Here is a 26,405-nt window from a genome sequence, read left to right as displayed (position 1 = left end):
TGGGTAGACCCACAGTTTCAGACCCAGCAAGCGGCACGTGTCGACGAATGTGCTGGCACGGTTCGACGCTGTCCACAGGTCGGGAGCGGCGCCGCCTGCCGCCGAAGTCCAATATATTTGAGCGAGGTTGAAATCTTAAACGACGACGGCTCTGCGGTTCTTTGGTTTCACTGTGGAAAGGGCAGCAGCTATTCGGTCAATTACAGCGTCGTCGTTGGGAGGGCGGTAACACACGGCCAGAGTAACCGATACATCCCGCAGCCGGATCAGCGGCATCTTTGTGGTCCGGGTCTGGCAGGCGCAGCGGCAGCAGCCCTGTGCAGACAGCACATACCACGCCACCACCTACAGACCCACGACCTCGGCGGAACCAGGCGTGTCGCTGGAATCCGACATCGAGCTCGGAGTCTGACACGGCGCCGTCTAGCCAGGCTCCTGCCGAGTACCGACACACATGCGATATGCTTATTGGCGCTCTTCATTGTTCTAGGGCCGTTCCGGATTCCTGTCACTTGCGGGGGGGGGGGGGGGCTGCGCTCTTGTCGGAGGCCCATCTGTTAACCTGCTCGCGCACACTCAGTCGTTCGGGGGCCTCCACATTGGGTCTGGGGTATTTCCCATTTGTTTTAATGTCCGTACATTGTTGTCGGGGGACCCCATCCGTTGATCTGCCGACCCCCCCCCCCCCCCACAATGAATCTTGGGTTTTCCTACTTGAATGAAGAGTCCTGTGCTCTTATCGGATGCCCCATCTGCTAACCCGCCCTGGCACATTCGGTCTTTTGAGCGCTCAACATTTCAGGCGTCTCGATACTTCTCCTTTGCTTGAAGGGCTCTACGGTGTTGTTTGGGCCCCGTCCCCTGCTCTGGCAAGTGGCGGATCCAGAGAGGGAGCCACGGAATTATGCCCCCCTGGGTCCCAAGGGGGGGCCCATAGGTTTCGAAGGGGCCCAAAACTGGCCGAATGGGCGCGGTGTTCTAAAACAAATGCAACAAAATTGGGAATGTTTGGGCCTTCAGGCGACGAAGAACAGTCGCAAGCGAAAGTGAAAGACCCGTGAGCAGACAAAAAGAAGCATTGGGTGATGAGTAATGGCTGAGAGGATGATGATTGAGGGCGACTTTGAGGCTCGTCACGCTGTCCGTAGGCCCTACGCTGTTGCCGGGGCCGGTATGTCCATTTGTCGGGTCAATCCGATCGCTAAGGGACCCTTAACGTCGCATTTGATTATCAGCATTTTCTTAGAGGGCCGAGCATGCTGTCGCGGTCCTTTCTGCTGACATGCTGGGACACTGTTTTTGATTAAGGCCCTTTAGGGCTCTTCCCATTTGCGCGAAAAGCCCCACGCGCTATATCCAAGGGCCCCACATGTCAACCTGCCGGGAAGTACTCTCGGTTGCACAAGGGCCCTTCACATTGGTGTCGGGCTCTTTCCACTTGCTCAGAGGGCGCTTTTGCTAGAGCTCTGAGCACTCGATGCTTAGTGATCCTTAACATTGATCAAGGACACTTTCCCGGGGCTTAATTTGCAACGCTGTGAATGCTAATCCGCTCCTGTTGTTAATCAAACCATCGTACGGGGAAATATTCTCCTCAGTCTTCTAAACGTACTCATTAATGTTATTAAGCATACAAAGGCACTCCTTTCAGATATATCTTTCTTTCCGACTGTTCGTCGGCGACTGCCTGACGCTAACCGGGGGGGGGGGGGGGGGGGGGGGAGGGGGGGAGGGAGAGGAAACAACGACGTACGGCCTACAACACCGGACGTAAGGTTTCTGGTGCCAAGACTTCTGAGCGCGCATATTCAGAACTATCTGGCCAAATATTTTCACTATTCAATTTTGAATGAAGGTTAAACATTCCCAGGCGACTGTGGACTGGCAGTGTCGATACACAGCTTTGACCCCATTTTGATGTACAATCTACATTCACGGGGTCCTCAATAGCCATCTCTGAACAGCAAAAACAATAAAAAAAACCGCAGCCCTGAGTGCTATAGGGTTAGAAAGAGCTCTCTGAGCGACTGTGAAACAAGTGGTCCGGGTCGTCTACTCCGTATAGCTATCTAATGCCTCGTTCTTTCTGCTTCTCGACTTAAGCTACATGCAGGATTGCATCTTCCGGTGGCTTCTTGCTTCTACTTTTGTTAGCTTAAGGTCTGTAAAAATAATAATAAAACTCAGGGGGTCATGTCCGGTGATCTTCCTCGGGAGACGGGAAGTGCCCTCAGCACCCGCAAGGCAGATGCGCCCCCGAAGAAGTTGGAATAAACTGAATGTTAAATTTGTGAAACCATTTCATGGACATCATAACTGCATGCAATTGTGCAAAAGTGCAAAGAAGTCATCAATGCTGCCGAATGTGTTCTATTGCATCACAGCTGTAGGCACAACGGATGCTGCACGGGTGCTGTGTTTGAAAACCATTTTTAGGCCAGAGTGATAGCGCACCTTTGAGCGGAGGAACATCGTCAGCCATGCCGTTCAGAGTAACTAAGGCTGACTGAGCATGTGAGGGCTCACTGAGCGCCAAGTATGCATGCCACAGCATAGTCACGTGATCGCTGAAGAGATTGCAACGCTGTTACAACCAGACCGTACTGCGCATGACATTGGCACGACGGGTGTTTCGTTTCCCACACGTTTGGACCGTAGCGGTCGCTTTCCGCCGAGATGCACTACAGTGAGATACAGTACACCGCAGGGGTACAGCAGACTCCTGTACTGCATAGAGATACACCTCAGGAGTGCAGCAGTACACCTCAGGAGTACAGCAGTGAGGTACAGTACACTTCAGGAGTATAGCGGTGAGGTGCAGTACACCTCAGGAGTACAGCAGACTCCTGTACTGTACAGAGGTACACCTCAGGAGTACAGCAGTGAGGTACAGTACACCTCAGGAGTGCAGCAGACTCGCAATGGATGTTCATTGAAACGAGCGCAGAAAAGGGATTCTCAACATGAATGCATCTGCCTAAGCGTATTTGGGGAAAGGTTTTGAACTGTTACCTTGAATGGTGCGTGGTAGCGCACTCATGTTTTGTTTTGCATTAGATGAGACGCGTCTGCTTTGCCGATGAAATTGCGGTGTGTCGGAAACCGATGTGTAAATTCTTTGCGATAGCCAGGTATGTTTTGGACAACACATTTTGTGACTCAAAAACACACTATTTAAAAAATTACGACTGCACCAAAGGGTATATACCATACGTAGATGTCAAATCTCAGCGTGCAAGAGCAGTGTGCAAATACACTTGTCCTGTTTTACAAAACTGGCGTGCCGATAAAAAGCTGATACAAACTGCCAGACTTCTCCGCCAGCAATCAGCCAGCTAATGATTATTACCGCCTGTCCAAAACTAATGTGGAATACAATAAGCTGCGCCCCAAACTGAGATAAATTGAATTTAACAAATACACAAGCACATATCCCTGTTAACTGCGGAAACTCGAAACCTACTATTTGCATTTTTTGCAACGCTTTGGTCGCAATTGCAAAAGCCACGAATCACTGAAAGTCATCGGTATCCTCGATAAAAATTGCCAGTCAGGACTGAACTTACAGTCAGTCATTTTCAAACAGATCTTAAGTGGACTGCCCTTGTCTGAAAATGACTGGCGAGCTAATAATGTAACCAAGCTCAGGCTTGGACTTCTCCTTAGCGCTATCGTGATAATTGTTGACATTTTTAGCGACGCCAAGACACGTGCTACCAGTATTTGAAAGGACCGTTGTTATTCCCCACGACTCTCTGCTAAATCCAGACCTTCAGAGCATGATGCCGGTGTACTGGAAAAACGCCAGACAACAGCCATATGGATCAGGGTAAATAAGGTTAACGTTGCGCGCGTGTAAACAAAAAATATTTACGTGATGAGGATCGGTTTCTAGCAGAAATGTGTTACTCTTAGCAACAATGGTATTTATCACGACGTCGAGCATTTGTATCAAGCCTTCAAGTTCCGATCAACATCGGGCATCGATATGGCAATATTTTGCTAAAAACGCCGAGGTAGTTTAATTCAAACACTGCTCACGTACATGGCCACCGTTGCTACGCTTCATCAAAACAAGCCTATAAAGGGCGTGGGAGGGTGGAGTCGGGAGGGCATTGATGGAACATGTCTCTGCCGCTGCGTCTCTGCATAGCAGCGCGTGCCGTCCCGGAATGATCGAAAAGCTGCCATATGGTGCGCTAGTTCCGTCCTCCTTCTGGCGTTGCACCCGGAGACCTGAACTCACCAAAGAGGCGACGAGTGTATCCCTTTCGTCAGCTAAATATGATGGAGCCGTCTACTTCATGCAATAGCTATCACATGATTGGGCAGAGAGAGGTCACCTGTGGATGGCAATGCCCGGACAGCGGCTGATGCCGGGGGCAGCTGTGCTCAGTCACAGGCGACCCGGACATAACGGCCAGAAGCTTTGCCTTGAGCATCACCTCGCCCGCCTACCAGCCATAAAGAGCTTCCTCGTCATCGCTGCCGTTCCGACCTGCGCCACGGCCAGGCCCCAGCGTCCTGGGGAACGGAAACCATGGGGCCCGGTTCTGAATCTGGGGGTCTGGAGAGATGGGTCCGGAAGGCATGGGACCCGCCCCCATGAGCTCGGAAGAAATGGGGCCCGCCCTATGAGCACGGAAGAAATGGGACCCGGAATAAATGGGCTCGGAAAAAATGGGACCCGGACCCATGGGCTTCAAGAAACAGAAGCAGCATTTAGGATCCAATCTGTGAAACCCTACTCTCTACCCGTATTCCGAAATGACAAGCAATTTAGCATGGTTTGCACAATACAGGAACTGTGACAGCGACGACGACTTGCTGCGTAGCATTGCTCACAAGGTACAACTGTCTGCGTCGTCCTCCTGCGCCGCTACCCCTACTACTGCGGCCAGTGCAAACCGAGTGGCAGATTGTCGCCGCGTGGGAGGTCTTGACGGCTCTGCTCGTCCGCAGGCTGCCCCAGAGCCGCAGACTGATGTCACGGCGCCATCTGACGCTGCTCGAGCGTGGCGCCGCCTGTGGCCGACAGCCAGGACGCCCCCTGCGGTGGCTGCAGGAGCCGCAGATCTCCAGGTGGCGCTGCCCGCGGCCACCTGAGGTCGCTCAGTCCTGTGCTGAGGTGTGCACGAACATAAGCATGTAGCTCTGCTGGGAGGGCTCAGTCCCCTCTGCCATAAGTGAAATCCAGGCTCAATTTTAAAAATCGTTTTCATGAAACATGCAGGCAGAAATCTATCAACAATGACAAAACGCCATAATAATGTGTTTCAAACATCGTACGCACCAAGAGCCAGAATTTCAAGACGCCTCTGAGCCTTCTGGCATCACAACTTATGAGACACCTTCACCTCATGAGATAACCTCAGGGGCGCGGGAGATGAAATATCATGAGACAAATTCATGACACATCCAATGTTACCACAGGTAGTTTCGGATCATGTCTCCAATGTCTCCCACTGGCTGCTCTGGACTTGAAGCCTCCCACTCTGTCACCAATCACTCTCGGAACCGAGTCACGGTTCCGACACAGCTACTGGTCTCTTTTGGGTCCAGATCTCGGCCGTTACCACTGGTCCCTCTTTCGGTGTGCCCTCAGAGTTGCGGCTGGTCTCTCTTGGATCCCGTCCTCCGCAAGGGGCAATTTTGGGTCCAGCCTCCGATCATAGCTGTGTTTAAAAGGAGCCCTCCACATTTGTATGGTGTTTTGAACTGAAATGGCCGACTTGAAGATCGCTCGGTGCAGTTCACAGCCTTGCCCTTCTTAAGACCTAAACTCAGCTAGTTTCCGAGCTACTCGGCCGCGAAGATGTGCAGACTTTTTCGTGCACATTAAATCAAGGTCCCCCGGGCATCCATGACGCCATAAGAAAGTCACTGATATTCTGCCATTCGCTGTGCAACGATCGAGGCCAAAGAATTACCTGGTCGAGTCGTTCATATCTGGCGTTCAAGAGCACGATTTCCAGAAAGGACGGTGTCAATTGGCTCTCCACCCATGTTGTACAAGGTACGATAACGTGATCAAAGACTGGCGTGATCAGGCGTATATTTACCAGAAAAGGCAATGGTATTGTCCAGAGCATACTTTTGAACTTGAAGGCATACTTATAGTTATAAGTGAGCTAATTCCATCATATCTGGTGCTTGCTTCGATACCTGCAGTTGCGAAACATTGCCGTTAAGAGAGGGCATTAGGCCATGGCACATTCCTTGTGTGATAAAGGTGCACTTGTTGGGAATGACGGTTGAGAAGATTAAGTACGAGTGACGGCGAAATGCGAGAGCGGGGACTAACAGATGTATTGACCTGCGGCTTTTTGTATAACGATACTTCTTTTCCGTTTCCACCAGCAAGTGTTGAAAAGTGCCAAACAATACATATTTGCTCTTTGTCTGCCTACTTATATCACTTAATTATAATGCTTTTCATCCCTCACGCATTTTATCATATTCGTTCCAAAAAACGATATCAGCATTGAAGTTGTCATATACTTAGCGTGAACGTCTCACATTTAAAGATATTAAAGCATGCATCATATATGATGAAACAAGTTTAGTTATAACTAATGGTATCCTTTCACCAGAAAAGCCTGGTCTAAACAAAACAAGCTCTCTGCTTGTTAACTGTGTTCATCGATACGTCGTTATTTGATTACGGCATCGTCCATTGGACAATATTTATTGAGAAGATGAGATGAGAGACAATATTGACGGCTGCGATATCTGGAAATCGTCCTCACGAACGTCAGATATGTACACCTCGAACAATGTATTTTTCTGGGCCTTGATCGCCGCATTGCTTATGGAACGGCAGGATTTGAATGGCGTCATTATGATGCTATGAATGCCAGGTTCCCTTTAAATGCTTTCCGACAATTACCCTCCCACATCTTTGCAGCCTTCTAGCCCAGGAGCCAGAGGTTTGCAGGTCTTAAAAAGGAAATGGCGGTGAGCTGTATCAAAAAATCTCCAATCTGTCCACTTCAGTTAAAGAACCCATACAAATGTAGAGCACTCTCTTTAACACTTCGCTGCAACTGTACCCATTGCAACATCATTGTCTAGTTACGCAAGCATGTGGAATGTTGTGCGGTGCGATCGTGATTCATCAGATACCTCCCCGTTTACCAGCCGCCCGCTCATTACCACGAAATATTTATGCAATATCTGGAGCCTAGACATGAAGCCAAGATAAGCTGTAACATTACTGGTATGTGTCGACGACACAGTACTCGTTCGGTAACGTTACGGTGCGCTGAGGTGAGGCCGCATTACTTGATTGAAAATATTTCTCCTGTTTTTTTTTTCTTGGCGGAGAATTGACTTCCAAAATAGTGAACGCGTTTTCGTGCTGGGGAATACAAAGCTCAAAAACGTAGTTGTAAGCCAAATCCTTTCAGCGAAATAAAGGCTGCCCCATCTGAATTACGCTCTGTTGAATATCACAGGAAATGATTGGCTGCTCACGGAAAAATGCTCGAGATACGGGTCAAACGAATCCAAACCCACTCAAACTCACCCACCGATTCACTTTTTTTTGTAAAAATTGCGAATGTAATCTGAACAAGCTCATCAAAGCTACAACACTTTTTTACAACCCTCTTTAATGTATCGACTGCAGTCCGATTCAACATCAATTATAGGAATGCAGCACATATACCATACGCGGCATGTTCGGGCACATTTACTACTTCTTGAGGTGACATTTGACCATGCAGTGCACTTCGATGCATTGCTCCGGCTAATTTTCAGATCCAGTCCAAGCCTATTCCGTGCTATATGGGGAATTCCCGATCCATTTCAGTTAAATCCACGGATGAAGTCAAATGCATTGGTGCATCCAATCCGTGAAGAGCTCTTTCGCATGACGATCTGGCCTGCGCGTAAGCCGTGCATCGGACGCTCCCTGCGCGTGAGCCTTACATCGGACGCTCCCTGCACGTAGAACTGACATCGGACGCTCCCTTCGCGTAGGGTTTTATCGGACGCTCCCTGCGCTTGAGCTTTGCATCGGACGCTCCCTGCGAATAATGCTTACATCGGACGCCCCCTGCGTGAAATGCTTACATCGGACGCTCCCTGCGAATAATGCTTACATCGGACGCTCCCTGCGAGTAATGCTTACATCGGACGCCCCCTGCGTGAAATGCTTACATCGGACGCTCCCTGCGAGTAATGCTTACATCGGACGCTCCCTGCGAGTAATGCTTACATCGGACGCTCCCTGCGTGAAATGCTTACATCGGACGCTCCCTGCGTGTAATGCTTTGTAATGCACACAATCAAGAAAGCGCTGGTCGCATCGTAAGCGGGTCAGTCTAGGTGCGGACGATTCGGACCAGGATACCCGTAGGCCACCGTGGTAAGCATGATGCATGTGACTCAGTGTGTGCTGCATAGTTGCTCCATCAGCACATCTGACGGTTCAAAAACGTAACCCACGTGCCGAAATCCCAGCGCATATGGTGCGCTGGGATTTCGACACGTGGGTTACGTTTTTGAACCGCCGGATGTGCTGATGCCCTACAGATTGGGTAAGATCTCATTCGGTACAAATGTGTGCGTCGTTTTATCTTTGAAATCTACTTGAACAGGTGCGTTATGGTGTCTTAACATCACTGAGCGTTATTTTTCTTGAGTAATCTCAGGACTCATCTGTAAGTGTGTTTTTCCATTGTTGTTCACTTTCCTATATCTCCAGTATTTCATATTTTGTCAAGTTTGCTCTAGCTCTAGAGGCTCATCCGTCGCCCAGAACCACTAGCATTCTCTTCCAAAGGCCCTGCATTGGTCACCAGATTTTATATGAAAGCAACATGCCGATCACCACAAAAAGCAGAACACATACGCTAAGCTGCAGATATAGAACATTGAAAGGCAGCCGACAGGGCTCCTCCATCTGCGCGCGGTGCCCGCAAACCGACGAGCGAGCAGCCGCTGCAGATTTACCCCAGATAGCTTCCAGGCGTCATGCAATCTCCCGTGGCGGTCACACCTCCCGCTGCGGCCGCGCCCAGTCCACTAAGTAGACCGGTATTATTGGCGCAGTGCCGGACGGGGCCAGACACGACAAACTCTTGCATAGGAGGGGCGCCGACTTTCGCTCGCTCTCGCGAGCTCGACTTTGCACCGCGCCTGCCTCAGAGCAAGTGGTAGTACGCTGGTACGAGAAGCATGTCCAAGAATATCCAAGCTTATCCGGAACATATCCAAAATGCTCCGTGCTCTTTTTGAAACATTACATTGGAACCTGCGGCTGTGATATTGCAAAACAATCTTCATCGCGCTTGTCATATCGTAACGCAACTGATTTGAATGGGATGCCAACAAAGTTCTTCAATTTGCAGTCATGTGTGTTGTGTTGTCGTGCTGGCAGAGGATGTCTCAATATCTGCATGCTGGTAGGTGTAGATCATGCACAGACCTCCTCCGTTTTGCCACCTACTCAGGCGTGTTGTCCAAAGAAAATTGGTCGTCGTTCGGGTCCAGAAGTGGGGGATCGCCCATCTGAAACGTGACAGACAAGTGCCATGTCTACAACAGTGTGAACAAAATAACTAACAATACAACAGTGTGAACAAAATAACTAACAATACAACAGTGTGAACAAAAGTACTAACAACACAACAGTGTGAATATTTTTCAACAGATTTTCAGTGCTGATATAAGACAGGTTCAGAAATGTCAAGCACGCAAAAGATTAAACGGCAGGCTTAATGAGAAGAAGGCCTTGAGTAGCTTCACATCCAAATGCGCGATGATAAGTGGTAAACACAAAGCAAAACTGAGGTTGTGGCAGTTTCCACTATGCCAGACCGACTGCGGTGTGATGCTCGCGTATAATAGTGGTATGCCTAATGCTCCTAAATGCGTGAGCTTAAAGGAAATCTCATACTACAGGCGTGATCCTCGACCCGAGTTTTTCAGCACTTCCCACGACCGACTGGCCTCGGACGTGAGTGGCCGTGTAAGTGGTGTCTTGTCCGTTCAGTGAACCGGTGCCGCTCAGCGCGTCCGGACGTCGCTGCAGAGGGCAGCTAGGAGCCAACCATGCCTTGTCGGAAACCCTCACAGTGTCCTGAAACACCATTACCAACTATGCATCCCCCCTGCTTCCCGGCCTCAATGAAAAGATGTACTTCTGATGAATGATTTAAACTACACTAATTGGCACTGGTCCCTTGCGCATGGGTGATTCTGCGTGTAAACCGACCACCACACGCAGGCGCTCTCCGTAATGCAAAAGCGAATGCCGTGGCAACGGTAGCGGAGGTGTCAACAGAAAGAACAGCATCTCTGGGGAAGCGCACGTCCGGACAAAGTCATCGAAAGGTTTTGCTTTGTAAGGAAGCGACTGCAGGTACTGCCTTGGGGATGTCGGGCATTATTGGACCTTTGTGGTTTGAGACTAAGAGCGGAGGATATGCGGCAGCCAATGACACGAGATGCAGCGGCGTCCATATGTTGTTGGCGGCACCGTGAAGGAAGTCGTATGTCATGAGAGAGACTGGATGGTTCTAACAGAATGGGGCAAAACCACACGCAACAGAGGTTTTATAATAGTGATTGTCTGCCCACTGCGAGGAGCGGGTCATTTCCGCAAATCGCAATCGAGGGACTCTTACTTTCCGATCTAAGTTCACTCGACTTTTACCTGCTGGGTACCGCAAAGACAACATATAACTGCAAAGAACTATAACCGCAGAGACAACCTATACAGGAAAAGTCACAGACCAAAACACAACCAAAACCACTTTCAGAGCTGAAAACAGGGTTGCATGCCCATATCAGACCAATCTCGATAGTAAAGTGCGAACGACTGATAAACTAATCCGTACGTTGCCTCCAAATTGCATTGACTTGGACCACATCTATGACAGATCATATGAAGTTCAATGCTTGAGAAAAAACGAGCAGATGGAGCACATAACTTCCCGCAGGATTTGAAGTGGCTATGACAACAGATGACCCTTCTTGTACTTTTTTACGCAAGTGTATTGGCTATGACTCGTTGTCTGGGTACCCTGTGTACTCACCCCGCTGGGACTTGTGGCTCGTGAAGAAAACAGGCGCCTGGTACTTGTAGGGCGATGCAACGTTCTGTGGGCATAGGCCAAGAGCCTCAGGGTTCTCCCTCCGCATTAAAACATAAGAAAAGAAGAAATGTGCTGCTTTCGCAGCGAAATGGATGAGAGCGTGGACGCGTTCAGCGAGCGAGGTAGATAGTCTGCACAACCTGAGTTAGTACCGGAGTTGAGAACGTCTGGGGGCCATCTTCCACCTGATGCATTGTCTGCAACATTCTGGTCGTACAGTTCAAAGCCAGGCGGACTCTTGCTTGGGTCACGGCATGTTAGGCGGCCCACACTCCGATGGAGAATCGGTGTGCGCCCACCCGAGTTGGGACAGGTCCTAAAGGACAAGTGGCCTCATAATTTTTCGATTACCACAAGGGGTATGTGGTTCAAAGCGTCAAACAATGATCTGCGCATACCCGTACTGCAGTGGGGGACCCGTAACGCTCTCCGCGCGCGCACTTTCAGCCTGAGCTCTGGGGAATCGACCTGTCGACAAAGGAGGCTTTAATTTTCTATTTGCATTGGTGGTGTTGGCTGGCATTGTTCTGACTGGAACCGGAGCGGCAAAGACGTGGCCGGTGCTTGAAAGGCATTAGCAGACTGTCCGTCAGCAAACAGATAGCCCGCGTAGCATAATACGTTCGGAGCAGCGGACACTCATTTAAATTCCAGGCGACGAATGAATAACAAGGTGCGTGATATGCAAGAGGCAGCCAAACTGTTATGTCTTAAGTAAACTTTGGCAAACCAGCTAAATTTCAACTGCATATGTACAATGAAGTGGTGTGAAATTAACCCACGCTCTGGTAAGAGGAGGGAGGGAGAATTTTACCCCCATCTTTTCAAAATAGCCTTTTGATCTCAGGACGTCAACAGTCACCCAATTTGGACCTCATGAAGGTCAGCAGAGCTTGCTGACCTAAAATGGCCCGGATCAACCTTTTGCTTTTAAGAACATACCACCTAACGTAATCATTCAAGCTTAGTTCAATTTAAAAAAGTCTTGTAGGTTTTCGTTAACTATGACCAGGTGAACGCTAAATAAGGCCACTGGCTTCAAATGAACATTGATCCTTTGCTAGAAACAAGCATCAAGATAAAAGGTGCTTGGATGAGGTCTGAAGGCACTACGGACGCCGATCCGAAATTTTACACCGTTTGCCTTTTTCATCCGACGGTTCTGTTCTAAAGTACCTCCAACTTTGACACCAGTGAGTATGCATACAGACCTTCTTACTGCGTGCATTTAGTATCTTTAGATCTCTCCATCTTTGAGATCTCAGGAGGTCAAATTAACCCTACCCCTCCCCCCACACCCTATCCTCCAACCGAGCACGTCGCATTCAACCGGTCATGCAGACGCGTGTTAATAGATGAGGTAGGCATGATGTCATAACCGACAAATTTTCCTCCCAATTTTAGAACACGAGTCTTCGCCAAATTATATAAATAAGCAAATGTGTTAAAATTGCACCCGCTCCTCTAGAATCTCATGAACTACGAAATATAACAACAATGAGATAAAACAAACATGGCTCGTAAAACATAAAAAGTACAAAACGCTTTTAGACTACAAAAGGCTTCTTCATGTGCAAATTTATTGACCGCATAGCAATGCAGCCAGCGCCGAATTAGGCAAAACACCTTTCGATCTGACAGTCTTTGCGTTATTGGATTCTTCGCTATTTCCGTTGCCTAATTTCCATGTTTGATGGAAAATATAAGGTACTTAACATCACCCATGTACGTGATGTAAATGTCACTGGGATAAACGGAAAGGTATAAGCGTGTGACCACCCTCGAAACACGTGTTTTCCATCTGTGATGCGTTTAGATTTTGCAGACTTCTTTCTTTCGAACGACACGCAAGGCTCCCATGTGAAGGTACATGGAAAGGCAGTACACGACAGCCTCATTGTGATGGAGACCTTTACAAGATAGTCGGATAGATCTTGTCACTTTTCTTTCCGGGGTAAGTCTAAGTGAACGTTGATATGCCTGATTGATTTGATATTGATTTGATACACCGCAAGCGAAGCCGGATTAGATCGTAGTGATTCTAGAGGAATCATGTCCATGCTGGTATTGACGTTTACCAGCTTCGGCGTTTTTGTGTACTTTGACAGCGCATGGACGGGGGCAGAGTATTTTGGGGGATTTGTGCAGATTTTGGTATTCCTCCCTCGCAGACTCGGCGTTAAGTGACCTCGTGGTTAGGGACGAGCGGCTCTCGAGATCATAAGAGCGGCACTTGGACGAGCAGCTTTCGAGATCACAAGAGCGGCACTTGGACGAACTGCTCTCGAGATCACAAGAGCAGCGCTTGGACGAACGGCTTTCGGGATCATAAGCACGGCTCAAAACGTCGATTTTTACAACGCAACCAAAGTTTGCATGATAGCGTCGCTTAGCCGTTGCCCACTAGTACATTCAGAGTGGATCACTGTCGCCATTATAACGCTTAACTCATAATATCGAGTGTGCTCATATCAACAGCGGAACGATCACAGAGGCGTCGCATACCTTGGTGAAGTTGGATCCTCCTTTGCTTTTGCCGTACATCCGGAGGCCGAAAGATGCGGCCGTCTTGGCGGCCGCCAGGTCGGCGTCGCTGCGTGTCTTGGCAGCGTCACTCAGCGCGGTCGGAGCGATCACGGGGCCCGAGCCGTACCCGGACCAGTACTGACTCTGGCCGAGCGGAGCCAGCACTGACAGCAGCAGCGACCACACCTGACGACGCCCAGTGGCAAATCAACGGCAGAGTTAGGTCGGAAGTGACACCGCCAGGGCGTAGAGCGGTGCAGTTCTTGAGGGAAACATTGTTCATTTCGGTTGTTTATTCCGTTGTTTACTGCGTATTCTGGAGTGCGTAGGGCGTATTTGTCAACATGCATAATCGACGCGCGAACCTGGGCGAATAATTTGAAATCAGACGGCAAGCGCTAGACATCGGATTTTGGGATGGCAATTGGCAGGATCCTCTGCATTCCCACGAGACTGTCAGGTCACCAGTCTCTCGAGTTCGTGTGATTTAAGCACCAGTATCGAATCGTGTTCGTTTCTGATCGCAGTAGGACATAGAACACGGCGTAGATGCTATGTAGACTTGTGCGCGGACGTTCACACGTTTTGTTCGTTCGTTGCTAATGGCCGCCGGTGTTCCCGCCGACGCCATCTTTGTAACTTTTGCGCGCCTGTCAGCCGCCTGACAAGCCATGTCCTGTGCAAACTTTTGCTCGATGTTCAAGACGTTACGTTCATTTGCTGACAACATGACAGCCTGCTGAGTTACATTACCATAGTTTGTGATGAATGCTGCTTATTATTATGACCGTATCAAGATGTGTCATTATCACCGCATGTCGGCTATGATTGCGTGATAGTGTTTGCGACACCTACGTGAGCCACGCAACTAGATATCACTACATTTTTGTGTAACTGGTGACCAAGGGAAACCCGAAGACGATTTGACGGGGCAGATCCAGCAAACATGGCTGCCCAGATAGGTGTAACGTAATATTGCAAGGTTGGTCATATTTCATTCTGAACCATGGTTTTCTCTGTCAGTGGCTAGAACACGGCTAAACCATGGTGTTCTCCATTCTTCTAGCTTGCTTGAGTTTCAAGATTTTGGATAGCGGCCTCTTAGGCCCACTTGCAGAGCGAAGGTGAAAAAGCTTGTTGGGCAAGGGCTGGCGTTATTCAGAACGGGCTTTCAGTTAAACCAATTTTTGACAGGTACGGGCAGATTCCCCCCCCCCCCCCCACCCCACCCCCACCACCGGTGTGATCTCACCGGTGTGATCTCTCTATGGGGCTGAATTTGGAGAAAAAAAAACTAAACGAGTTATGATTCCTCTCGATGATTTTTGCATTTTTATTAGACTTAAGGCCAATCATGTCTGACAGGAAAAGTCGTGTATAAATTTAATATATATTTTTGATTAGACACAATTGTCAAGGTTTTGCTTACTCAACCAACACAAAACAAAAGGTAACCGAGAGTGCCCACCTTTGTCAACCGCGACACACAGAACCTTACGTTAATACCGGCATTAGTAACTGAAGCATTGAAGGCCGCGGAGCTCCCAGCTAAAAAAAGAATGTGAAACGTACTAAACAAAAGAAGAAAACAAGCGTGGTCAGAGGGGGCAGTGAAGAAAAGCTAATGCTGTCATGAATGCATTTGTTGGTAAAGGATAATTCAAAGCAGCTAACTTCAAAGATGACAACTGGCGCGCCGCTAATACCATTATTCAATTGATGGAGTATTACAACACAATGTCAGGGAAATGTTTTACAAATCATCTGATACGGAACGATATCCTGGTCTTGTGGCTTGCGTGCCGCCACCTGCATCCCCCGCAAGTTGGCTGTCAGAGGCTGGCAGAAATGGCGGGCACTTAGTTTTAGCGACCAATCTCGGAGCAACTAGCGACTAACAAAATACAATGACTGACATACATGCGATACGGAGAAATTCTAACTTGAAAATGGTTGGCCGCGTATAGGAAGTGCAAAACGGGGTACCCAGTGCATGCACAATTCATAGAATGATGTTTTACTCCGTTAACTATACACGAACATTGCGGCACAGGCGAAGGCAGTGTGCCTGTTGGCGTGATGGAGAAGTATGCTAAGTGAGTGACATATTTAAGTGTCTGCCACAATGCTGTTTGTTTCGTGCTCTAAATGATGAAATTTCCCCATATAGCAATGAATGGACAGGGGCTGTAGGCGTATTCTGCTTTCCAAAGGCGAGACTATAGAGTCCCTTGCCCAATCGGTCACGCTTCAATCTCATATCCACACTATGGCCAGTTGGTTGAAGCGCGGCCTACTGCCGCTCCTGTCCACTGAAGCCCGCTGTTGGCGGTAGTCGTCTCCGTGTTGTCATCCCAAACCCTTTCGTTGCTCCTGGACTCCCCTCCGTCAAGACTTTTCAAATGTGTGCTGGAGTTAAGGATGTAATGCAGCGTTTTTCTTTGGGGGGGGGGGGGGGGCTGCATGCTTCCGGTGATATGACCTCGGCCTGCTGCCATTTCTGGAGGCATCTTTGCGCAATACCTCGTCTTCCCCTAGCTTCCCCTGCGCCTTAATCTTACTACGCCGTCCATTCATAGCACGGTAAAGCTGATGAGGGTCTGAATCTAGAATTTCAAAGTTCTGATACGTTATGATTTGGTCCCATGTGGCCAACCACGCAAGCATCAAAAGAGACATTGGTACATGATGACGGAATAAAAACGCCTCGAAAGTGAAGTTGATCAGCTATTTTCACAGGTCAAACGGCAAAACATAGTGTCGCCCCCGTTTATCATATTTGCCATGCATTTAAGAATATGGTTGCTTTAGAATGCGGTCGGACCAGATTACATTCCAGTCCAATAAACGCTGGCGTGAAAACGGCTAATGTGTGTTAAGTTGCGAAACAGCCACAGCTCGGCTTCAAGAGGCGGCGATGGCCGGAGGCGGGCGGTTCAAGGACAAAGCCGCGTGATACGAAAGCGCCCAGCGAGACACTAACAGCCAGAAGATGTGCAGCTCCGCAACACCACAGCCGGGCGCGTGACTGGCCCACTCGCAACAGCCCGAGGGGCTGTCAACGACCGGACGGCCGGGTCACCCTGGGCCCTGCAAACGCCGATGCAGCCGCGACGGGCGGGCACGTCGGGTGGCGCCGCGCCAGCCCAGCACCAACGAGCCCAGCACCGGCCCAGCACCAGGACCAACGAGACGCGATCTCGGCCCTGCGCCCGTGACACGACCCTGGCATCGAAGTTCAGTTCTGTTTGTCTTCGGCTGAGACGACACATCGCGGCCCCGCCGCGGGCTGAGAGACAGTGCAGCATGTGAGGGAAATCGTGAGCCTGGATTATAGGCTTGCGGTTCCCACGCGTCTCGTTTGACGGGTTCAACAAATCCTTTATCGCCAATACGTCGCGACATGAGTTTTGTGAACAGCAGGAAAAGGATACAGCGCACCAGACGCCATATATATATATATATATATATATATATATATATATATATATATATATATTATATGACGGCATATAAAAGGCTGTGCCAGCTCATAATAATTCGGTCAAGCTGTAACGCATTAACGTCACTTCGATCCTTTGCAATATCCAAAAGTGCACAGTTATCGCAGTGTAAACCACGAAGTCCAACAAAAATACATAAATTGTATAAAGCAGAACGGCTTGCAGCAACGTCTTGCACCTTTAGGTCAAAAATAATTATTGATCGGTCGCTTTGAAGGAATTAGGTGTTCCGAAAAAGGTTTTCCGTTTGTCAAATGGAAAGCTACCCACTCTACCCACCGATGCCATATATTTATGAGAGGTGCTATTTTTGTTTACACTGTAGTTAATCAGCAAAGTTTTGACCGTAATACCGCCACATCTGGAGATTGCTACTGGCTGCTGCTTCACTTATGACAGCGTTTTAGTGCATAGCGTTACGGTCGAGAATGAGGGGAACAGTGACAACTTGCAGATGCTCATTTGTTGGGAATAAAAACCCGCCTTTCGTGCGCCAAAGTTAAAGCTAATTCAATCATAAATAAAACGGGAACTCGTGGTTGACAGGCTCAATGCTATCCAATATTGCATCGGTGTGGCTCAACTGAACAAATCGCTGATACCGGCCTGCATTTGTTCTGTATTGTTTTCCGGCCTACATTTAGTTTCTACATTCGGGTCACCCCTCTACGTTGCCAAGCTATGATGTTGCAGAACTAGTTATGCACATACATATTCAAATTCAGCATAAATATTTTAGTTTTGATTTTTCAGCAGCCATGTTTCGGATAAGCATGCGTCAGAAAGTGATAAGCATTTTCAGTTAAGCACCCATGCGCAACTTTGCGCAGGTCTAATTAGGAGTTTGATATTGTCACACCATGAAGCGTTGACGGCGCACGTCTGACATTTTTACTTTGTTTCCTGGCCACCCTTTTTAAAGTCATTACATGAAAAAACCAAGGAAATTCGTTTTGAAACGTCAAGCTCCTTGCGAAGCGATCCATCAAGTGAGCACTCGGATCTCAAAGGATAGAGGAGGGGGCTGAAACACCTCTTGCATGTGACAAGACACCCGGTAGTCGGATCTGAAAGGGTAATCCTAAGTGAAAGACATAGTATCATAACCCGTTTTGCTTTAATTATTCGGAAAAGGATTTTCATCCACATGCCCGTTACCATGTGGCATGTAACTGACGGACACTTACCCACAGTTGCCAGCTGAGCTGCATTATTGCTCTTGTTAGACCGGCAGCCTTCCTCGCCCCTCACGCCCGACACAAATGCGCTTGTGTGGCCCGCTCGGAACCCCAGCCAGACATCACCTCGCCCCGCCCATGACCCAGGCCCCGCCCGTGCTGGTCACGCCCGCTGCTGCAAGGCCCATGCACGGGAAAGTGTCGGCCAGTCCGGGAAAACGCCGCCAGTCGCAGAGGAGCGACGGTACGAGTCTGACAGTTCAAGGCCTGGTTCGGCTGACAGCATGACCGTGTCTGCATGCGCTGGTTGCAGACAGCGTTAGGATTTAGCCGCTGTTCACTCTTCCATCCCGGGAATGAAGGGCTTCGTTGAATTTGGGCGCCATGCCCAGTCAAGCCTAATGACAGCATGTTGGTATGCGTTGACCCGGGTCAAGAAAACCCGAGGCTGCGTTCAAATCTGACTCCCGGTGTCCTGAGTCTCAGTCCACGTTCTGAGTACACCCTTGACGCTTGGAAGTCCGAACACATTAGAGACTTATCAGTCCTAGTCTGCGTCCGGGCACTTGTAGATTGATTCCGGGTCTATGCTAGGGTTGGATTTCTAGCTCAATTAGTCCGAATGCACCAAATTCTTATGCGAATGCACACGGCAAAGGCAGTATTGTATCGCATTGTCACGCTTAGAGGTCGCCGCAGACAACAGTTAAACAGGGTGTAGACACATGTGCCTTAACGTAAATCTAAACTACGCATGTGAAGCGATTGTGCCAGCTAGATATAATCGTTGGGTGAAATATGTGAACATCTGCTTTTGACTTCCCTGATTTGTGCAGGACATTTCCGTGAGTTTCGCTCACAATGTCATTCTACCAAGTTTGTCTCCGGCTTGACAGAAGGTGACTGCCACCTGCAGCTCCTCTTATAATGTCCGTGGCCTTTTGCTTTTCCTGAATATTTTTTATACTTTTCATGAATATTCTACTCACCTGCAAACATCTTATGGCAGTAGCGCTACTTGGGGTGCATGTTTTTGTAATGTGCCACTGAAGACATCTAGCTCTGTATTAAGATTTGCACCTTTTATTGCTAGTGATATTTTACAGAAGCCGACGGACACCAGCGGCGGCTTGTGACGACCGTTGATATTTTTGCTTTATGGCGATGAATGACAAACGCAGCTGCTGTCACAACTCACACGCCCATGACGTGTAGCCGGTCTCTGCTTTTTTTAAATCAAAATTAGAAATCGTGAACACAAACGAATTGTAACAAATCTTTATCCGGGGGCTGATGGTGCTTTCATTACAGCAAGGGTTTAGTTCACAGCGCTACGGCAAATACACAGAGGTGCAGCAGCTAAAGGATTGGAATGTGTTAGGGTGCGAAACTGATTTGTTAACTTAATATTCATTGGTCATCCCAAGATATAGATCATTTGAATCATTCCCGGTGTGTCCAGTCTGTTAAGGCAAGCCTTACCTGCCGCCAATCGGAGACGGAGCAGAGGAAGGAAGACTGCTGAAATGTAGGCAGGTGCTGATGGCAAACTGAGCGTGATAAGTTTCGTTGGTCGATGCTGATTATCTACAGCTTTGTTCAATATAATTCAGCCAGATGATACTAGTCAGAAAGGAACGTACTTTGTGTGCTTTGTTTGAAATGAGAATGTTCCTCTCGCCCACAGTGGGAACTTGAATGAGAATCTCTGAAGCCCATATCCCAGGTTTCTAAAGTCGTTGCGTCGGAGACTTATCAACATTCACTGAGGCTGGAACCCGAGCCCGAGCACGTGTGCACGAGTTTTTCAACTGGCGAACCCAAGTCCGAGCTCACTCATCCGTGAAGTCAGGCGGTTCTCTTGAGTACGAGTTTCAAAACGTCATGAGTCCGGAATCGAGCCCGAATCCGGTTGGCCACAATTCGCAGTATGAAGTCCAGGAGCCGCTGGTCGGGCGAGTGAAGCGCACCAACCTGGCAGTCGTCGTTAGCGACACAGCGCTCTGATTTAGTGTTGATAGCATCCTCGTTCTCGTCTTTAAAGACTGATCAGTAAAGCCGTAATTTTACCAATTTGAGATAACGGATGAATGTCAGTGTTGTTTTGTCATGTTTTGCCAGGGAATGGTCATTCGAATGTCACTGTGGTCTTGGTTGCAGGAGAAATTCATTTGGCGCTGTTGAGTAAACGTAATTTAATTTCTGTCGGGGCCACTCCGTGTAAACGTTAGCTTCATTCGTGACTTTGATATTGTTGCATGGTTAAAGCGTACGGAACAATCCGAAGACTTCACCCGGTGGTCTATGTGTCTGTTCTCACGGAAAAGATGGTATTTTAGCATGGCTACGTTCACACGATTGAGTATCAGAAGGTATGCACATCGCACATGCTCGCTCACACATGCTCAAAGATACGCACATACTCGCCCTCCGCATTCGTGATAAAGGACTGTTTTCTTAGTAGTCATATGGTGTGCCGAATTGTAACTGGATGAGTGGAAAGAATCGTTGGCCCCGCTTCCTACACCCGCCAGTGCTGCCGACACTGAAGCTGTGCGTGCAGAAAATCGTCGTCTTCTGGCAGAAAATGTGCGCGTGCTAGCATAAAACGAAACCATTCCACCTTCACTAGATACCCCTGCAAAGTGGAAATCAAAGCAGGGGGCTGAGCTCTACTCCATCAGCGAAAAAAACATTCGCTTGTTAGGAGGCTGGAGGCCAGCATCCAGAAGAACTGCAACCGTACTGACTGTACCTACTGCAGTTCATCCCACCGGCGGTGAGTCAAGACGGCTTAAAGGGAAGAAGAGAACAATCTGGCACACGGATTGTATCGGTTAAGCTGCTCAACTCTCCTGACCCAACTGTATCCCCGTTGATGGCAAACCGGATCATAGACGAGTCTGGGATCTCCCTGCGCGCCATACGAAGCATTCAGAAAAAGAACTCCAGCACGCCTTCGGCTCAAGCCATCGGCATAGCCCGAAAGACGTATGTATTCCGTATGTTTCGAAAACACTGGGCAAAATTCATTTTGGTTGGATAAATTTGAGACTAAAGCTCAGCTTGTAGCCGGACTATGGTTATCATACCTCGAAATTGTTAACACTCTTCTTCACAAAATTAAGCCTTATGACAATGGAGCTGAGACAATGGAGTGCTAGCAAAAGCTGAACTTCCAGCTATGCTCAGCAGGGTCCAAAACGATCTCGAACCGCAAGTTGACTTAAACCACCGTTGCCGCTGGTCTTGGCCACCGCATAGCTGGGACTGTTATTCTTCTGAGCTTCTTCTTATGACTTTTAAAGGTGGAACAACAAAAACAGACACTTTCCAACATGTCAGGAATTGGGGCTTTGGCCACATTTGAACCAGAATTAGCACAGTGTGCACCGCAGCGGTCAACGGAGCAATGGAGGTGCATCCGGGGTTGAGAGGCGAAACCAATGCGAGGTCACTGCAGCATGAAAGCTGAGCACTGCACGAGTTACCTTGAGATGTGGTGGGTAATGAGCCACACATTTCATAACCATTCGCTAGTGATTAACTTCAATATGAAATCAGCATAGGCACTTAAAGACATGCGACATTTGTGGTATCATATTTTCATTGTAAGGTACGTGATGTCGAAGCGGATTGCATGTGCCTGAGGGTATGGGTGTTTCAGCATGTTATAAATTTATGTTTTTCCTGTCATGCTAAATTGGTGGCCAAATGTTATCATAATGTGCACAGGAATAACATTATTGTACAAGAACTACGAAAATGTTCCGTACTAAAGGAAATGCGTCCAGTACTCTGGTTCATAGTTTGACCACTTCTTGCACCAGCGCTCTTGTATACATCGATAATGCATATCATAATAAATCAAATCGCCGTTTTCGCCAAAGATAGAAACAAAGTAATCCGGTAGATGTTGCCCCCCCCCCCCCGCGCCACCTTTACAGACATCCCGCGCCCCTGATGACTCCTGTCTTTTACAACAGCGCTAATCAGATTGTTTACGTGCTTTGGTCTATGCCTTGGCAGTGACCTTGTTCTAGGCCCTGACAATCGCTGCCTTCAAGACTCTGGCAGTCGCTTTGTTCTAGGTTCTGGCAGTTGCTTTGTTCTAGGCCCTGGATGTCGCCGAAGTCACGATGGACTCAATCCTGCGCAGCTGCTCGTGAAAGCGCGGTTCTGGTTAAGTCTCTGGACGCAAGCTGGCTGACCTCCAGGATCAGTGCTACACAACTGCCTCAGAGAGGCACAGAAGCCTACTGGCGAAGGCTGCTCGCGCCCAGCCGGACAAAGAGGTACGGCGTCTGGACGCAGTGCGTCGCGGTGGGCAGCTGTACGCGTTTGGGCGCAGCGCGGTCCGCAGCACTGGCGGTCATCGCCCACCACCAATGATTTCGCGACACACTTTAGCTTTGTTCATTGCAACAGGGGAGTATTCACGAATGGGCAGTTGTATGTGAAACAGGGCGTTGATATGCCCAGAGATGCCACTGGGACTGGTTCTCCCACTTTAGTCAGTCCTGAGGAGGAGCTCATCTTTTTGCGGTCCGAGACGCAGTGCATCGTGCGAACCGGACGGAGTTTCTGCCGAGCACCTTCTGTATGGAGACTCTCCAGGCTCTTCACAGGCCTAGGCACGTCTGATGGCCGTCTGTTCTAATGGAATACGGCTGTCCGCCAGCTCTGCTTGTAGCACAATAATGGCCTCCGTAAAAAACTTAAATCTGGCCCTGAACTTTTGGAAAATCATCAGCTGATCTCGCTTGTTTCCTTTTTCTCTGAACTTCTGGAGATTCCATTTCTCGAGGGGCTTAAGCCGCTCCTTGTGTGGAGCGAGCTGCCCTGAGCTGTTATTTGCGTTAAGCGAGCACATTTACACGTAGGAATAGGATATATATATATATATATATATATATATATATATATATATATATATCGAGAGGAGCAGATCCCGCAATAGGGAGAGGGGGGGGGGGGAGAGCCTACCACCACGACATCGCGAAAATGCCGCCGCCAAGCATCGTTGGGCGGTGGTGTTAAAATGGTCCCGACTCAGTCGCAATCTTAGACGGCCAAGGGATCTAAAGACACAAAGGTGCGGCATGACCACGGAGCTTAACACGGCCGCCCGAGGGAAGGCCCAGGGATCCGAGGCATTCACAGAGCTCTATGAGTCATATATTGAAGCTGTCCTGAGGCCCCGAACTACTCGGCCTCGGACCGTCACATGCTTCATGGTGGCTCCATGGTCAGTGGTCGACCACAGGATCCGAAAACGGTCACAAGACCCCGCTGCGATTAAAAGGCCTCAAGATGGCCCCAGCACCACTGGGCTGCCCGAAAACATTTATAATGACGTCTCTGACCCGTGCTGAAGATAAGAAACGGCATCACAATCCTGTCTACACCCATAGAAGACAGCTGGGTGTACATTTCACGGTGTATGGTCAGTCAGTCGTTCAACTGAGCAACCATTGGTGAATGGTTCGACGATACAAATTTGAATTATATCCCTGTCGTTGCCTAAGGACATCTTTTTATCGTCTACAACTTTACCACTAGGTGAGACAGTCAGATTTTGTTTGAGCATTTGTATTTGGGTTGCCAAATGCTTTCATATGACATGCACATCAACCTGTTATTGCAGGTAATTAACTAAGAATACCGTTTAATATGTCTCCTAAAGCGTTTTGGCACCAATATATTATTAGCCTATGTTTTTTGGCCAGATTGATGAGCATCGGTCTAAGTGTGATAAGAGAATTTAAAAAATGGTTGGGACAACCCCATGCACATAGGTATTGACCTTTTGTTACTTCCCTTAAACAAGACAGGCAATTTTTGTTGCATTTTCTATTGAGATTTTCATATGTGGTCATTTGTTGTGCTACTCGACCTATGTTTCTCGGTAAAAATATCAATTTCCTACGTTTCCTATGAGATTTTGATCCCTTAGATGGTAATGGCCAATGAGGTTTTCAGCCAGGTTGATGAGCATCTGTCTATGGTTGAATGACACAATTCGAAAAATCATAGGGACAACCCCATGGGCATGGATTTTTGATCGACTATAGCTTTCCCCTAGGCAGGGACAGGTGTTTTTCTATACACCATTGTCTTTGAATCAAAACAAACTTTCAGGTTTTGTCCGCCCCTGTACGGTTCTGCTATCCGGGGAAGGATTTGGCCTGTAAAGGGCATTTCCTACACTTGTACTCCCGAATCTGGCCAGATCCGGCACGAATAAAAATTCCACCGCAGGCAAAATGTGTTGCAAAGCTACCAAAATATACAATTGTTTTACTCCCACTCCCAGAACCTACTGCTGTACACAGGATTGGCACGCAAAATAACTACCCATGTTGAGCACGGAGGTGACACGGGTGGAACACCTGGGTACTGTAGACACATAAGTAACACCAAGCGAGACCGAAGCGAGTCAGGGCTTCACAAAGTAAACAACGAGAGGTGATTTCGAACAACACCTTCGGCTTCCGGGGCATAGCCCAACTCCAGAGTAGGGGAATGTTGCCCAATCAGGACTCGGTGACGGGGGGGGGGGGGGGGGGCGGCGATCAGCATGGAAACTGCCCTCAACTTGAAAGCTGTGGGGAGGGGTACACGCAGAAGTTCATTCTGGTCTGTCACGGGCTCATTTTGAGCTATCTTTGTTTCTTTCCCGCCAAAACAGAGCAATTCTGAGCCTGAGGAGGGTCCATCGTGGCCTCCAAACATCTATTCTGGCCTGTGGAGACCTATCCTGATCTGTAGCTGGTCCATTATTGACTGTGGTTGGCCCATTCTGGCCTTAAGATGGGTCATTCCGGACTTTGGTGAATGATATGTAGATGGCCTATTATTTATTGTCACGAGTTAAACTCCATTCCGACTTACAGAGCTGGGGTGGGCCTGCGACCGCGGCTGAACCTGGGTGTGGGCCTGGGCTTGGGACTGGGACTTGGACTGGGGCTGGCACTGAGGCTGGACTGAGGATGGGCTGGGGCTGAGACTAGGGTTAGCATAACATGGCCAGGGCCGGTCGAGTTGGGGAGGACAAGGTGCAGTCACTCCCTGTCAAATGCAGGCAACATTTAATGTCGCGGCAGTGCACTCACGAAAGGGGCAAGTTACAACGGCCCCCCTATCCTCCACAAAGGATCCGCCACAACCGGGCATGGCACGACAGGGCAGAAAACAGGACTGGGAGGAGCAAGAGGCAACAGGACAGTACAGAACAGGCCAGGACAGATAAGCAGGTGTGGCAGAGTGGAAATGCACAAGGTAGAAGAGCGCGAGACAGGAGAAAGCCGGTAGGGACAGGACAGGAGATAATGCCACAAGGCAGGGAGCAGATGATAGCACAGGGCAGGAGGCTTCAGGAAGACAGAGCTGAGGCAGGGCTAAGGGCTAGAGGGCTGAGCGCTGAGTGAGTTATGAAGGAGTTTGTCCTGTAAGATGGGTCCTAGATACATACGACAGGTTCTAGAGATGACAGGACAGATGAAGATGGAGACAACAGAGCGGAGGACGACATACCACAGCACAGCACAGCACAGAATGTGGCACAGTCAAGCAGAATTTGTCAACAACAAAGAATTAGCTGGAGGACCACTTTCAAAGAGGCTTCCTTCAATCCCAACACAACTGCATGGATGAAACTTACCTCGTGCACGTCTTTGCTTGGCTTAACATTTTTGTACCATGCCGTTCGCGTTACTGGTCATCTTAAGGTGAACATAGTACATACACACCTGACCAAGGTCAGCGAACCATCTGCATCAAGTGAAGTCACGAATGTTTGGAACCGCACACGTTCAAATTTACATCATAATGCGAGGCATGGTCTCATATGATGGGTCGTGTATCCAGGTCGTGGCAACACAGAACATAAACAAGCGCGTTCTTCGCTCAATTATAGGAGCAATGGCATATAGTTTTGGTGTTTTGGACATGCATGCATGATGTATGGCTTCATCAATGTAACAATGTCGCCCCGCCGCGCGCGTTCCGCGACGTCGCCGGTTGCCGCCCCATCCCTCGCCACTAGCCGGCAAACCGTAGATCGACGCGCAGTTTTTCTCAGGAACCGCCCT

At 48.8% G+C, this 26,405-nt stretch overlaps 1 protein-coding gene across 1 annotated transcript; it reads right to left on the bottom strand.

The window, feature by feature from the left end:
* Positions 1 to 8,811: 8,811 nt before the first annotated feature.
* LOC119112270 (uncharacterized) lies at positions 8,812 to 18,390 on the bottom strand. Its single transcript, XM_037236381.1, has 4 exons — positions 18,322 to 18,390; positions 13,611 to 13,817; positions 11,046 to 11,109; positions 8,812 to 9,516 (listed from the first exon to the last, which is right to left on the bottom strand). Exons 1-4 carry the CDS (start codon positions 18,343 to 18,345, stop codon positions 9,455 to 9,457), a joined length of 357 nt encoding a protein of 118 aa, XP_037092276.1. The 5' UTR covers positions 18,346 to 18,390; the 3' UTR covers positions 8,812 to 9,454.
* Between the last annotated feature and the right edge of the window lie 8,015 nt (positions 18,391 to 26,405).

The sequence above is a fragment of the Pollicipes pollicipes genome, unplaced genomic scaffold (genome assembly GCF_011947565.3).
Source record: "Pollicipes pollicipes isolate AB1234 unplaced genomic scaffold, Ppol_2.1 Scaffold_2555;HRSCAF=2994_pilon_pilon_pilon, whole genome shotgun sequence".
NCBI lineage: Eukaryota > Metazoa > Arthropoda > Thecostraca > Pollicipedomorpha > Pollicipedidae > Pollicipes > Pollicipes pollicipes.
The sequence above is the reverse complement of the archived record's forward strand: the minus strand, read 5'-3'. Positions and strand labels throughout refer to the sequence as shown.

Bases quoted from the DNA above. Each gene is read 5' to 3' on its own strand.
- LOC119112270 (XM_037236381.1), bottom strand. From the start codon at position 18,345: ATGCAGCTCAGCTGGCAACTGTGG. The intron at 13,818-18,321 runs GTAAGTGTCCGT...GGGCGTCGTCAG, and splicing joins AGCTCAGCTGGCAACTGTGG to GTGTGGTCGCTGCTGCTGTC. The intron at 11,110-13,610 runs GTATGCGACGCC...CTATGCCCACAG, and splicing joins GAGGATCCAACTTCACCAAG to AACGTTGCATCGCCCTACAA.